The sequence below is a fragment of the Pholis gunnellus genome, assembly GCF_910591455.1.
Source record: "Pholis gunnellus genome assembly, chromosome: 15".
Lineage (NCBI taxonomy): Eukaryota > Metazoa > Chordata > Actinopteri > Perciformes > Pholidae > Pholis > Pholis gunnellus.
Genome location: NC_136542.1, coordinates 16,539,055 through 16,553,657, shown reverse-complemented (window position 1 = coordinate 16,553,657; position 14,603 = coordinate 16,539,055). Strand labels below are relative to the sequence as shown.

Here is a 14,603-nt window from a genome sequence, read left to right as displayed (position 1 = left end):
AGAGCGGCGTAGGAGGCAGCGCACATTCAGAGAGAACACTCTCACTCTGAACACAGACGGAGACGGGCACGGAGAGCAGAGAGAGTGAACGTGTGGTAGCGGGAGTTAGTAGTGTGATGCATCAAATAGCACGCTTTAGTGAGCACAACGTGTACGTCCGTGTCCACTTTCACAGTACACTGTATCACTTGATGTCGGATGCTGGGTGTAAGTTTCGTTTCCTCTGAAAGGTTAGCAAAAAAAAAATTCTGAATTTCAACAGATTTCCACCTGCGGAAATATACGTTTGGCCCATGAAATCCTTTGTTCCAAGTGAGCTAACAAGCTAGCTAGCTAGCTAGCATGACGCTGGTGGAGAATATAGCTCCACTGGCAACATTAGTGAGAAGAATTCTCAAAGCAAATCACACAGAATATTCAAACTTCATTTTTTTATTTCATCAGAATAAAACACATCGGTTAAATACAAGCTCTCCTGAATATGTTTGAAAAGATAAATAAAATAGAATCGTTTCACAAAAAAAAGCTCTCGTCAATCATTACCAGCATATTTAACACCTCCATCTGAGAGCACACACCGGCATTTAGGACATGTTTTGCATAAGGAGTGAACCCAAACTTTCTTCTGTGTGTCTGTCACACAGGCTGCAAAGGACCAGCTGTGCTCAGGAGATTCAAGTCACTTCATGTTGCAGAAGGTTATCAACGGACACAATGTAGGGCTGGAGCCAGGCGACGCCACACGGGCAGAGAGCACGACAGAGGAGGGCGGTGCAATAAGCAGAACACAGGGCAGCACTAACACACTACATGTTTAACTTGGTACATAGGTTATGGCACCGATACAAATGATTAACTGGATGGTATACATAAAGTTTTAAGGCCACGGTAACACGGTAACATGCAGCATAAGTACAGTCATGTTTTGGGGTCGATAGTGAAAGCGTGCGTACGTGATTGAGTCTTTTTATGGTGATGATCGTAGTTTCATCTCTTCAGGGTGAATTATACTGCGACGTGTGACATGAACTCAGAAACATGCCGGAGTACTTGCGAAGTTGCGGCAAATCAAAGACACTGTCTATCGCTGCATATGAAGAATTAGGTTTGCTTGATTTGGTCACTGTTGCCACAGCAACATGATAAATCAATAACAGCCTACAGTGTGTGGAGGTGTTTGGGTGTATTTTTTAGGGGCGCGTGTGTGTGTGTGTAATGTGGAAAGAGAGAGCGTGCAGGACAGAACACGGGTGGTGCCGAGGTTTACAGACCGCCACCTGTGGTCCAGGCTGTGAGGAAGCACCTTCAGGAAGCTCTCAGGTGAAGGAGAGGACAGAGTAGAACTGCTTCAACACGATAGCGGCTATGAGTCGTGAACTCAGTTTTAACAGGATCAAAATAAAGATCACAAATCTGAAGCTTCTGTGCAAAAGCACCAAGGACACGCTGTCAAGTGTCCCACCAACAGAATCAAGCCAGCAGCTGCTATTCTAACGGCCCTTCTGGATTATAAATCAGAGCATTGGATGTTTCCACGAGGGAATGTGTCATCAGAAGAGAGGACACGCACACGCACACGCACACGCACACACACACACACACACACACACACACACACACACACACACACACACACACACACACCTTCAATGGGCGACCGTCAGTACATTTCGGAGTAAATCTTCCATCATGTGATAATGATACTTCATGTGTAATTGTTGCCTCTGTGTCTCCACACTGTGATGAGGATGAGAATGTTTGGTCTCCCTTCCTCTCTCTGGGTCCTGTTCCCCAGTAAAATCACACTGACTTAAGGAATATCAGTAGAACCAGCTTGGGAACATCACCCTGCCCAACAGTAAGTCTTACTGTTCATTCCATTCGTCTCGACACGGATGTTGTTTTGTTTGTTGTTGATTTAAAGATTTCTGTTTTTAGCTTCATTTAAAAAAACAGCGTCAAATGGAGATCTACGACAGGTGGGCTGAACGGCGGAAACATCTTATGGGCAGAGAGGAGAGAGCTCCTGTAGATGAGCAGTTATTATGGGGTGTGGTGCATGAGCTGGGACGAACAGACACTGCAGCTTTAAAAGTGCTACAAAAGTGTAACCAGTAGACCCCAGCAGCATGTTCCACCTTCAATGACATGTTGCTAGTGGAACAGCAGGACTATCTCATCTAAAATCTATGACAAGATATCTGCATATGAATACAGAATCTGGATGCAACGGTGGCTAACGGGACTGTAAACAATAACCAGGTCTCAGCCCGGATATGAGCCGACTGCACCAGAAATGTTCTGCGTATCCTCCAGACACTTCTTGTCGTCAGACCGATGGCTGTTGGCTTCTGATGGGAATTTAGCGCTCTTAGTGTCCAGCCAACACACTGGAGCAGATCAGGGTCCATGTGGTGCAGACAGCCACACACCCTGATGTGGCAGCACCGCACAGCACCGGGGCTCTAATGCTACGGTGACACGATAAATCTGTAAAAATGATCGCAGCAGAAGGATTGGCCCCGGTGCTCTCGGTGTGGACATACGGTGATTTTTATAATACCAGGGACACACATTCAAGTCTTTAAAAAGATGAAACACAACAATTTAAAAAGATAAAGCTGCACTTTGTAGTTCTTTGCAAACTAGTTGTATAAGGTTGCTACATATCATGAGTACAGCATTAGCTAAAAGCATTGAGTTACCTCAGGGACTCTCTGCAGGTCTCCTGGCTTTCTGAGCCGGACCGCTGGGAGTATACAGTTCACCGTGTCATGTCCAGTTCTGTTGCTGTAGTCTTTGGTCTGGATCTGCTACATGTTCCACATAGTGGTAGTCTCAGCTAGTATGCAGCAGGGAGCTGTGCTCCTTTCCGCTGTCACACACTCCGAGGTCCCCCCCCCACACACACGTGTCTGTTTTCTTTCCAACAAAGGGTGTGAAGACGTCCACGAGGTCTGTGTGGACGGTGCAGATTGTTGTTAATAAGAAGCCTTTTCCAAAAGGTTTGGTGTGTTTCATTCTTCTTGAAAATGTGTCTATTGACACTTTACAGTTCTTTGAACTTTGACCATAATTTATTCTCAGTGAGATGATAAAAGCTGACGATCATATTTAAAATTGGGACAAAAAAAACGAATCTCAGAATGAGCATTGGAATTGTAGGCTGTACGCTTATTCTTTGTGATAAGTACTTTGATAATTATCAGATCATTATTGTGTGCTCTTCTAGAATTCCTTCCATTCTAGTCGATGATGATATTGGTCTTAGCAAAATCTAGTTGAATTGTTTTTAAAAGGAGATGAAGATTTGTCGCAAAGCCACAGAACCGGTCCCGTTTTGTGGCATGATGATCAAAGGACAGGTGAGACATAACTCCTCCCTATGTAGGGGGGGGGCCGTCGTACCGGAGCATGACGTTGAAGGACCGGGCGAAGTTGTTGGAGAGGGAGCAGCTGTTGCCTCCGTCCATGAGGGGCAGCAGGAAGGCCAGGAGCAGCAGAGCCAGGAGGAGGAGCCACAGAGGAAGAGCCAGCCGACACACCCGCCGACACAAGCCGGGCTTCTGCAACGACAGCAGCAGCAACACGTTACAGCTTATTGTGGCATTTTCATCAATGCACATGCACACACACTCCCACATTGATTCTACTGATATTCACATCCCAACACTTGCTTTTGGGTGAACCATTACCATCTCGACTGTAATATATGACGTATTATTAGCCGTCAGCCTGCCTCTCCCTCTCCTATTGGTCGTGACATCATAAATCATAAAAAAAAGAAAAAGCAAGTTGGATTTTCATGAGAATTGAAGGATCACGTATTACACGGAAACACAACAGTCAAGCTTTAATTTATGCGTTTTGTGTCCGGTAAGCCAGAGCACGGCCCAATCAGAGGAGCTGCTGGCAGCTGCTGGCGGGACTTTGGTGTGTGTGTGTGTGTGTGTGTGACGAGATAGAGAATGGACGATGTTAGTGTAGCTGCAATAGCACCGGCTCTATCAGAGCAAAGAACGCTGAAGGCTTTCCTCAGTGGAAAACCTCCTCCAAACATGATTTGAGTTTGAGTGACAGATGTTACGTTATGTTTATTTTCTTTGATATGGACATCACAGTAGCACAACGCTAATTTACAACAACCATGCTTATATATACACAAAACACAAATTACATGTGTGTCTACAAGGGTGTTAGGTGTGAGAACAATGTTTCTCTTTTAGCCATGATGTAATACCTCTATTAAAAACATTACAATTGTGTTGCATTTTCAATGCAGTTGGTAGACAGTTCCATAGTTTTGCTCTTTTAACAGAGAAGGCTGAATGAAACATAAATGAATGAAACATAAATGTTGTCATGTGAGGCATCCTATCAGATTGACAAAGATCGGCTTATCATAAATACACTGGTGGGAGCTTTATTCACCCAATGGAAGAGAGAACCAGGCATGTACCGCAAATTACAGTCCTTGTTTTTAGAAGTATATAAGTATTAAATTCTAATAAAAAGCCTCCCTCTTTCTCGTATCTGCTCATACTTTAACAATCAACAATATGTGTTGACTGTTGATTGAACACTTGTGTTTGTCAATCCTCAGTCATGCTGTATGAGTTTAAACTGGAATAACATAATAAGATATGACTGCAGAGCATGTAACATCGTGTAACATTCCTCAGATACGGTTGCTTGTTTATCTAAAGCAATGATGACATGCTACAGCTGCTGGTGTTTAAAGAGTTCTATCTGTGTACGTCTCTCTTCTGCTGGCAAAACGAGTTGGATTCTCTTTCTCTGCATCTGATAAATGAAACTACAAAGTGCGTAGAAACTACAATTTCTCGTCTCTTAATGATCATAAAACCCCAATGTAAACATTAATGTTGATCTAGTAGCAGAAATTAAATATAATGTTCAGAGCTATCTTTTCATTAGTGTGCAACCACCTGAAATGAAGAACAGTTGTGTTGTTGTCATCTTACAATGAGCCCTTCATATGTACATAGCGAGCAGGTCCTCTTCACGGAGTCCTCCATGTTGCACTGCTATGTTTCTACAGTAGCCCAGAACGACACACTGGCTCTAGAGAGACTTTCATGTTTGTACGTTACTTGAAGGCCACCGCAGCTCTCTATGTGAAACAGTGGTAACGTGAGCTGCAGAGTGCAAAACCCTGGTTCCACCAGCCGCCATCTGACCTCCGTAGATTCGTGGCGGTGTAGATGGCTGCTGAGCGAGGTGAAAGTGGGCAGCTCACGTTACCACAGTCTTGCAGAGGGAGAGGTGAGTGGAGGCGTATTCAGCTGGTTGCAATCTGCAACCACACCGCAAAATGCCTGTCTCTTTAAGACAGAACTCTACCTCATATTCTTCACTATTTATCAATGATTTTTTAAATGTTATATTCATTAGCTCACAAACATATTTTGTTAACAACAATCACTGGCAGATGTAGATTGAGAAGGCCTGGGTAAGTAAAGGGAATCTGAAGAGTTATAAGATGAAAGCAGAAGCAGTCCGCCCACAGAGTCACAAACATCACGTACCACTGTGAACTGATTCAGGCTCCAACACTCTCTGAATCCTGTTTACCGCCTACGCTCATCTTTCACCTTCTGAACACTGCGTCACACAGAATCACTGGAAATAACTTCATGTCAAACTAAACTGTTGCCTGCAAAGATACAATTCACTGAGGCTCGGCACCAAACAACCAGACAACCGACGGGCTGCTTTTGTAAGACGGTTGTGTGAATATAATTTGTTAAAATCCATTTCACCAACACTCTGTAGCACTAATAGAAATGTAACAACTGTAGTTCCTTCATACAACGGTGAAATATAATTCAGTAAAACCGCCTTTGTGCCACAAAGCACACTGTATATAATCCATCGGGCTTAACAATAGTTGGAATGCTGATTCAGCATTCCAACTATTGTTATCCTGTTTCTCTTTCTTCAACTTCTATTTCTTCCGTACGTATTTTGCTACTTAACTCCTTCCACATTTTTTAAGCTACAGAAACCGTTCAACTATCAAAATGTTCAGCTCGTTAAGGACACCACAAAATAACTCAAATCCAGTGCTTTTATAGTTACCTTATGAGTACTGCTTCCACCACATTTACCATAATTAGTTTAACAGTTGTGCTGAAAATTAAAGTAAATCCCATAGAATAGGAGTCAAGGGTGAGTTAAGTGATACCAAATGAGGGCTAGGATTGAATAACAGGAATCTACAACGATAACATTTGTCAGCTTTTATCTTAAGAAACATTTTCAAGTGTTTAAATACAAGCCTTGAGGTACAGGCACAGTGTGTGGGACTGTGTGTGTAAAGGTTACTGATTGATGGAAGAGGAAGTGAAACTAGCTAATGATACCTCTATATGACAAAGGACAAAGGTATGTGTTCATGTGTTTCTTAGGGTATCGTTTGAACCTTACCAGTAGCAAAAGCAGTACCCTGAAAGTGATCGAGGGTACTTTTCATTTGATACATTTTGTTGTGTACTTCATTTGATGCCCATCACGTGAGTGGAAACATTTAGTTGCGTAAAGTGCCAACACCACCCCATTTACTTCTTATCAGATGCCAAAGGCGTGTAGTGTATAGCCATTACTTTCCAACGCTTTGGTGACATCTCGGCACGCTAAACTACCAACTCCGTCAAAAACAGCGCACTGGACTTCCCCCACCGTAGACTGTATGGGTAGTAGCTGCTGCGGTAGTGGGCCAATTATACTTGGCATTAAATCCTAAAGCCTAACCCCTAAACATGTTCTCGTAGAAACCCAAAATACAAGCATGAACCTTAAAAGGAACATGATGTGTCACCTTTAAGTGTAGGATTTGTGCCTGCCAACATTGTAGGGTTTGGACTGATATATCTCGATAACCACTGGATGAAAACTACCAAATCAAGTTCAGACGTTCATGTTCCCTTTAGGATGAATTGTAATGACTCATCAGGTCAACATTTCAACTGGTCCAATACATCAGACTCAGCTACATTTTGTAGTTACAAATGTTTAGCATGCTAAAATGCTAAACTAAGACGGCGATCATGTCAAACGTCATACCTGCTAAACATCAGCATGTTAGCATGCTGACTTAGAGCTGAAGACTCTTTTACACGTTAATGTATAATGACATTTATTGCTGAGTTATTTGTTCAAATAAAAACTATTCATTCGTTGGTACAGATCAGTTTTGTGCTCTGGCAGAAACACAGACTGAGAATACTGGTGGATGTGTGCTGAAAGGACCAGTAAACACGAGATGAATGTGGTAAATAAGCCTGATAAACCGGTGACTGCATAGCTATCAGAGGCTTTGACAGCTTCAGAGACATGAAGCCCAACAGTAGCAAAGCAGACAGGAAGTACATTGTTGAGCAGATGAGTGCACAAAGACGCCTGTCATTCCAAGACGAACAAACATTATGTTTAAAAGACACAAAGAATCACAAGGAGCTTAAACTCAAGACTTTTTTTCCCAGCACACCAATTATTGTGGTGAAGCCATAAGTAGCTGTTAAACGGTGGGTGTTTTTGTTTCATGGCACAAGAAGAGAAGGAGAAATGTAGTGACTCCACGGACCATCTAGTCAATAAAACAATCAGCCCCCTCTCCTGCAGATAAAGGATGCCTGTAAAGGCCGTGTGAACACATACAGGAATGTTTGGAGGGCTTTTCTGCTGGGCTGTCTGAGGGGTCAACAGGGGGGCCAATGGGAGGGGGCAGACTTTAATCTGCTCATCAGCCACTAAATGAATGGAGGGGGGGGTTGATTTGCTTGACTTGATGCCAGTCCTGGGTGGTCAGGTCAGGTGTTCGGCTCTCTACGGCCCAAAGACCTCTGGGAAATTTCAATATGTCAATGCCGGTTTAAGACAGACCCAAACATTTTGAATTTCAGCACTTCACAATTCCTCCACCACAAGACAGAATAGAACACACGTTATGTTTCTACTTCCTCTGAATTAAACTATCTCATTGTCTATGTAAGCAGCCGTGCAATGCATTCTGGTATAGTGTTGACGGCTGCTCATTTGCATAAAGTTGAGTTCTTAGCTACTTCATGCAAATCAGAGGCGTCCCACTTGACTCCTTACCTCTAGAGACTGCAGAAACACTTTTAAACTAACTGCTTGTCGATCTAAAATAAAGACGGATTCAACAACTGAATGGCTAACATCTCGGCTCAAATGTTTTTCAGAAACACATTTGGGTGAACTTCCAAACTCGCTGCCATGTTTGTCTGGTTTGAAAGTCAGGAGCAGACGGACCACGGGCTAAAGTGTTCGTCCAATCAGGTGCATAGTGCCAGTGGCAGCTCCTCAACCATAACACACCTCAAATGAGCTCAACAAAAGCTCCTCTCTCTTATACATTATTCTACAGATGTGGGACTGTTGGTTGGACACAAGACATCAGTTCGGGCTCTTTTTCTGACACAGACTACATCTGTTAATCAGAAAATAGACCGATAAATAACTGTGGAATGCAGACAATGAGCTGATTCTATGAACGTGTTGTGCAAGTAAAGTAGTGCTACTCGTTAGCTGGTGGAGCATCATGCCACGATTGTGCTGTCCAGTTATGGTGACCCCATCTTTTTTAAAAACACTTAATAGTTTTGGTGTTACCTTTTGCACTTTGGCTGCGAAGGCCGGCTCCTCTTGTTTGGCTTGGATTCTCTGCAGAGATATAAAACACAGAGTTATACACCTCAACCCTGTTCAAAGTTCAAACCACATGGATGGCTCTTACAAATCACATGAGATTGTGCAAACAATTGTTTTTATTTGGTTCCACCACATCTGGAGAACACGTCAGTAAGTCCACTGAGCAGCAGCTACTTTACAGAGTGACTGTGCGAGCAGAGCTCTAAATGGTGTTACACCGCCACCGTGTGGAGGAAGAACACATCGGTGCACCTAAAGTGGGAATCCTGTGACAACACATTCCAGTGAGGACACGTCAGGTAACGCACGAGGACCCATTTATAGGCAGTTTCCAAAATATCTGTGCTCTGGATTTAAGATTTGTTTCAGATCAGATTTGATAATTCTGCTGCTTCCCAGAAGCTCAAATTGCAACACAAACAACAAATGCAGGAAACAAGGATGTAAACATTTAACATACCATTACACTCACTGCAGACATTATAGAAAGACCCGTCAACCTACATGTGATCTGCGATCTAGACGTAGTAATTCTGTAGTAAACCCTGTATCTCAGTGTTTACACACAGAAACCTCTCTATTATCACCGGCACCAATTCTCCGTCACTTTTATTTCTGTTTCCCACGCATGCACGATTATCCGATTAAAATGATCAAATACACAAATGTATAGGACACAGGATACACGAGCTGACAAAAGCTTCATACATTCAACACGTCTCTATTTGCCTGTAACCAGAGCTGAACCTGAGAACGCTCGGGTCGTGCAGCTGTAGTATGAACTCACAGGGTCAGTGCTGGACTGCAGGAAAGTCGATGCATATTTATCTCTTTTCCAACGTTACTCTGCAATGTTTGCATGGTAACAGGAGAGCAACAGTTGGATTGGAGCATCAGGAATTATAATGACATTTACCTTTATGTGGTTGGACACATCCAGTCACACCAGCAACTATATGCCGACATGCTCCTCATTGTTTATGACAAAACCATGTGAAAAAGATTTGTGCCTACATCAAGCTAACACTTGTGTTGTGAATGGTCTAAATCTGACTCAGAACTGATGTCATTCACTTCAGAGACAGGATGTTGAAGGCATCTCAGACGTCAACCAATGACAGAGTGAGACTGACAGAAAGACTCCCAGATACAGCAGCCTCAACAGCCAATAATAATTAAAGTCCTGCTTGAGGAGATCCATACAGAAAGGTCTGTGATATGAATCAGCATCAGGAATGGGGACAAATAACGAGAGCTGTTAATGACGTCAGTGAAATAAAGAGGAAAGGGTTCCATGTGAAAAAACGTCTCGATGACAAATGATTTAAGATGTTCGTATTCATGTTTGAATAGCATCAATAGCCAATGGTGATATGGTTAGCCCATATGCATGCATTTAGAATGATAATAGTCTATAATTTGATAATGTCAACATAATTATGAAGTGTAATCTTCACACTCAAAACTGTGTCAAAGTTATGAAGAAATATACAACCGATGAGTGCTCAGACTGAGGCTTGGCTAACAGCAGACTGATGTCACATGACTCCTATGACAGGTCTGGTCATAGGAGTGAGACAATTCAAAACACAAGAACATTGGTGAATGTGGCATCATGTTCACCTGATTCCCTCAAACAAACCACTGAAGAACCAATCAAAGAGTTTCTCGCATGAGGCCCAATGAGAGCAATCAAGACTAAGTCTGAAGAACGTGTAGTGGACTTTCTGAGTTTAGCGTTGACTGAAGTACAATGGTTGGCTCTGCCAGGGTTCCCATGAGCAATGAGATTACTCTACCTCCTGTTTAGGATTATTGCTTACATCCACAAAAAGCATTTAAAAGGAATCCTCTGTGAAGTCCACGATGCTAAAAGGAAGGCTCTGCTCTCACCTTGGCACTGGCCCTGGACCTGACGTCTCCCACGTCCTTTAGTTTGGACTTGTAGAGCATCCAGCGGTAGCGGAGTTCCTCCAGACTCACGTCCTCTGCCGGTCCAGAACCAGCCTCGCCGCCTGGACTCTCCTGGAGCAACAGCTGGAACTGCTCCTGACCCCAGCCCACTCCTGCCCTCAGAGCCTGCACCAGGACACAGCAGAGACTTTTAGGAGAGTGGACTAGAACAGGACATTCCTGGTGTCTGAACGACAAGCAGCATGAGGTGCAACTAAACCTTTACCACAAGAGGTCAGTGTGAAGGTGCTTTTTTGTTTCTCTGTAGGTTTCTTTCCATGATGAACAGTGTGAGCCTGTCAGTGGCAAGACCAAGCACTTTTTAGTGGACGTACATTAACGGTGCCTGAAGGATTACATTACAGCTCGGGCCGGCGCATCCAAGATGTTGAATGTGACAAACAAGGGAACAAATAAACAAACTGTGAGTATGCCTGTGCAACATCACGGCATACTCACAGTTGCCATACACGCTAATTACGGTGGAAAAAGAGTATTTGACACAAAAACATAAGGAAATGACCCTTTAACACTTATACAATACTGAGCAGAAGATAACAAAAACAGCTGCTGTGTTTTCTAGAATCCTCAGCAGCAGCAAGCAGCCGTGGTTGTGTTGCATCAGTATTCACAGCACAGTGACAGGAAGCTCGGGTTCTTCTTTAGCACCAATACAAACGTCAGTTCAGTTCAGACTCTATGTACATGTGTCTTACATCACTTGTCAGAGTCAGTCATTCTCAGGAAGCACATACGGACGTGGAGCTTTTGGTAGGATTTAGCAGTGCACGTTCCTATCACTGCCTGACATGTGGGCACATTCCTGCAGACAGATATATGAGTGGAACCACAGGTGGCAGACAGAGCAGTGCCTTGCCGTGTGTTTTATTGATATAATCATCTATTAGGTTATCTGTAAAATGGGATCCGGGGTACTTGACCTCATTAATTACTGGAAGTGCACTTCCACTTAATCTGTTATTACATCACTGTCAGTGGCGCTGGATCTGATGTCAAAGTTAGCACCCTATTGGTAGCATATAAGCAGGGCCAGGGTTGCAGGGTCATACTCCAACTACAGACTGAGCTGTGACAGTGTTTTAACGTCAACAGAAACTCACCGTGAGTGTGTCCTGTCGGATCTTGACTTCTTTGGCGCCGAGTGTTGCTCCCTTGCTGCTGAAGATCCCTGAGAGCAGTTCATTCTCTTTGGACAGCCAGGCCTCAAACTCCCTCCTCCTGGATCTGTACTCTCCTGTGCCCCCCTAAAAAAAAAGACCCCAAACAACTCATAAAACTCTTGCACAACACACCCTAACACTATCAACCAGTAAGCCGTCACTTTGCGCCCTGTTTCAGATTTGGAGTGGCAATACTTGGCACATGTATGGACTGTGAGGAAGGTCGTCTGTCACCAGATGTCTGTGCTTCTTGGTTTTCCTATTGATTTTATTTGTAGTAAAATGGGTGCAAAGGTGATTACAGCCATTCAGAGCCCACCGATATCCTACAACTAAAGCCGGGTTCAGACTAGTTAGAAAAATCCCAACCGATGTTGAAATTGGGTTGCACTACACACACAAGATGTTCTTCTCTCAAATCTTAAACATACACACACACATTTTGGGAGGTCCTTTCGTTCATGTCCGTCTCATTGGAGCAGACTTGTCTCTCTCGTGACATTAATCATAACAGTTATCATCCAGATCCTCCTAAATATCAAACATTCTGTTTGGGGCGGTTGCGACTGGACTGCAAACGGGTTCAGGGGGTTTAACACTGGATCTGTAAACCCGTCACGTTACCAGATAATCTGGGCCGAACATCGGTACCAACCAAGGTCTCGGACTGGACTTGTGCTCTGATTGTCAGGAGGGGGGAATCAGCCTGAGCCAGGCTTAAAACTGGAAAGACATGGGACATGGGATTCAGCCTTGACAGGCAGCCAGGGGGGGTTTTAATTTTTTATGGACCATTTCTCATTAACTTTTTATCCCCATAGCCAATTATACATGACTTGAGGTTGGATATTTCTGACACAGGGACAAGAAAAAAATCCTTCCTGTTGACTTATCAGTACAAACAATGAACCACTGCGCTGGAACATTCTGGTTTGTTGAATAAAAGACTAATGGGAGAGAAGTTGACTGCGAGGCCTAGAGAGCGATGTCGTCATTAAGTACTTTCAGCAGCTTGAATCAGTTCACTGGATCAGTTTGGGGGTGAACTGAGTGTTTCAGTTACGGTGAAGTATTTTGCACAACATAGAGGAAGGAAAGACACAACCCTTTAGTATTCCTGTGTGTCTGAGTGGAGGAACATTTACTTCATCCCTGAACGTAAACTATGAAATGAAATGTACAGAGAAGAACAGTCCAGATTGCTACTCTACAATTTTAACCAAGGGGCGGGAAGTATGAACCCTGCACAAGCATACCACTGGGTGTTGAGTTGGTGGTGTTGATGATGTCTTGGTCGGGTCCCTTCTGAACAGCATGAACGCGCCTCCTCCTGTCTCCATGCTGCCTTCACCAGAGCTCATTCGTAGCCCCTCACTATAGCCGACCTTTGAGGTTAGCGATGTTCCCTCTCTGGCTCCAGCCAAGATGCTGCTGCCGCCCCCCGTGGATTTATCTCTGTCAAGGCTTTCAGTGGAACCTTTCTGGCCTGCTCTGCTGCGAATTCTCCAAGCGGAGGAATCTACTTGGTCGCCTTTAAAGGAGAGTCCGCTGTCCTCGCCCGTCCTGGGTGGGCTCACGTGTTGATCGTCTTGTCCAGCCAGAACGAGGTGACTTTCACCGCGGCCCTGGATCTGACCACCCTGCCCAGTCGTCACCCCCTCTCCCGCCTCTCCCTCCAGGCTCCTTCCTCCCCCTCCAGACCCAGAGCCGGCCAAGGCTCCGTACATCCCAGCTGGCTCGTCTCGTTGTCGGCCTCTCTGGCTCCTGGAGCCTCCTGCCCTGCCCTGACTGGCTCCCTCCCCCAGACTGAGCTCTACTGTCGGGGATGCGATGTCTGCAGACAGGCCTCCAACTCTCCATGACTCAGACTGTGTCTGCTCTGTGGAACTGTTCAGCAGCCTGGGAGATAAAGGAAGAGACGGGTTAAGTGTCTCCATAACTCACTTCAAAGTCTGACGCGGCACAAACGCAAGAAAAGACGCAATGCTCCTCTAATTTCTCTAGCCTTCAACCAGGTTTTATTACTTCTTTTAAAGAAGATCGATTTGTTTGTTTATATGCATGCATAAATATTCAGTACAACAACCATTCATTAACACTTTCAGTAACTGAGCAGTCTAGAGGGAGCACTGTGGGCAAAACACTGTGACTGATGAATACAGTATTGATATGAAACATGCATGTATGTTTACAATTCAAAAATGTGTCTATGTAACATAATTCATGTAAAACCTTGGCTTGAGAATGATCCATTCCTTAACATTGACTTAATTCTCTTATTCTAATGTCTTGAGCTTTCTGTTTTACAGTTAACACCTCGTCACGCCTCGTCTCAAACCATAATCTGTGGAAATAACAGCAACAGGTGACAAAAGCATGCAAAAAGTATTCCTAGTACCTGTGAAGATTGAGACTCATGTTGTACAGGGCAAACCAGGACTCTCGTAGGCGCTGAATGTCTCGCAGAATGTGGACCTGTCCCTCCTCCGAGGTCCTCTCCAAAACCCCCTGACCCTGGACCTCCATCTGCTGCAGCTGGAGCTCCTTCTCGGGAAACTCTCCAAGTGCTCTCTGTGGACGAGGACAATGCAGCGCATGAGTAGACGCGGTGGTGAGAGAGAGGAGACCAACTGCTACTGAGTAGTGAACTTCATATGGCGCGACACCTTGCATCCCTCTACAAGTGGTTTTCAAAACGTGTCCAAAATGACACGTGCTTCATTACTTCCAGTCACAGCCCATCTTTACTGAATGTCATATGTCTGTCTGTGAGCC

General features: G+C 44.3%; 1 protein-coding gene across 1 annotated transcript in view; it reads right to left on the bottom strand.

Moving 5' to 3' along the window:
• Positions 1–422: 422 nt before the first annotated feature.
• syne3 (spectrin repeat containing, nuclear envelope family member 3) overlaps positions 423–14,603 on the bottom strand; it is a 34,086-nt gene continuing 19,905 nt past the window's right edge. Inside the window, exons 13-18 of the mRNA XM_079175271.1 lie at positions 14,227–14,399; positions 13,085–13,727; positions 11,769–11,912; positions 10,588–10,773; positions 8,656–8,706; positions 423–3,566 (exon numbers count right to left, since the gene is read on the bottom strand). Coding sequence (XP_079031397.1) covers positions 3,384–3,566; positions 8,656–8,706; positions 10,588–10,773; positions 11,769–11,912; positions 13,085–13,727; positions 14,227–14,399 — 1,380 coding nt within the window. The 3' untranslated portion in view covers positions 423–3,383. The remainder of the gene's footprint in view (positions 3,567–8,655; positions 8,707–10,587; positions 10,774–11,768; positions 11,913–13,084; positions 13,728–14,226; positions 14,400–14,603) is intronic.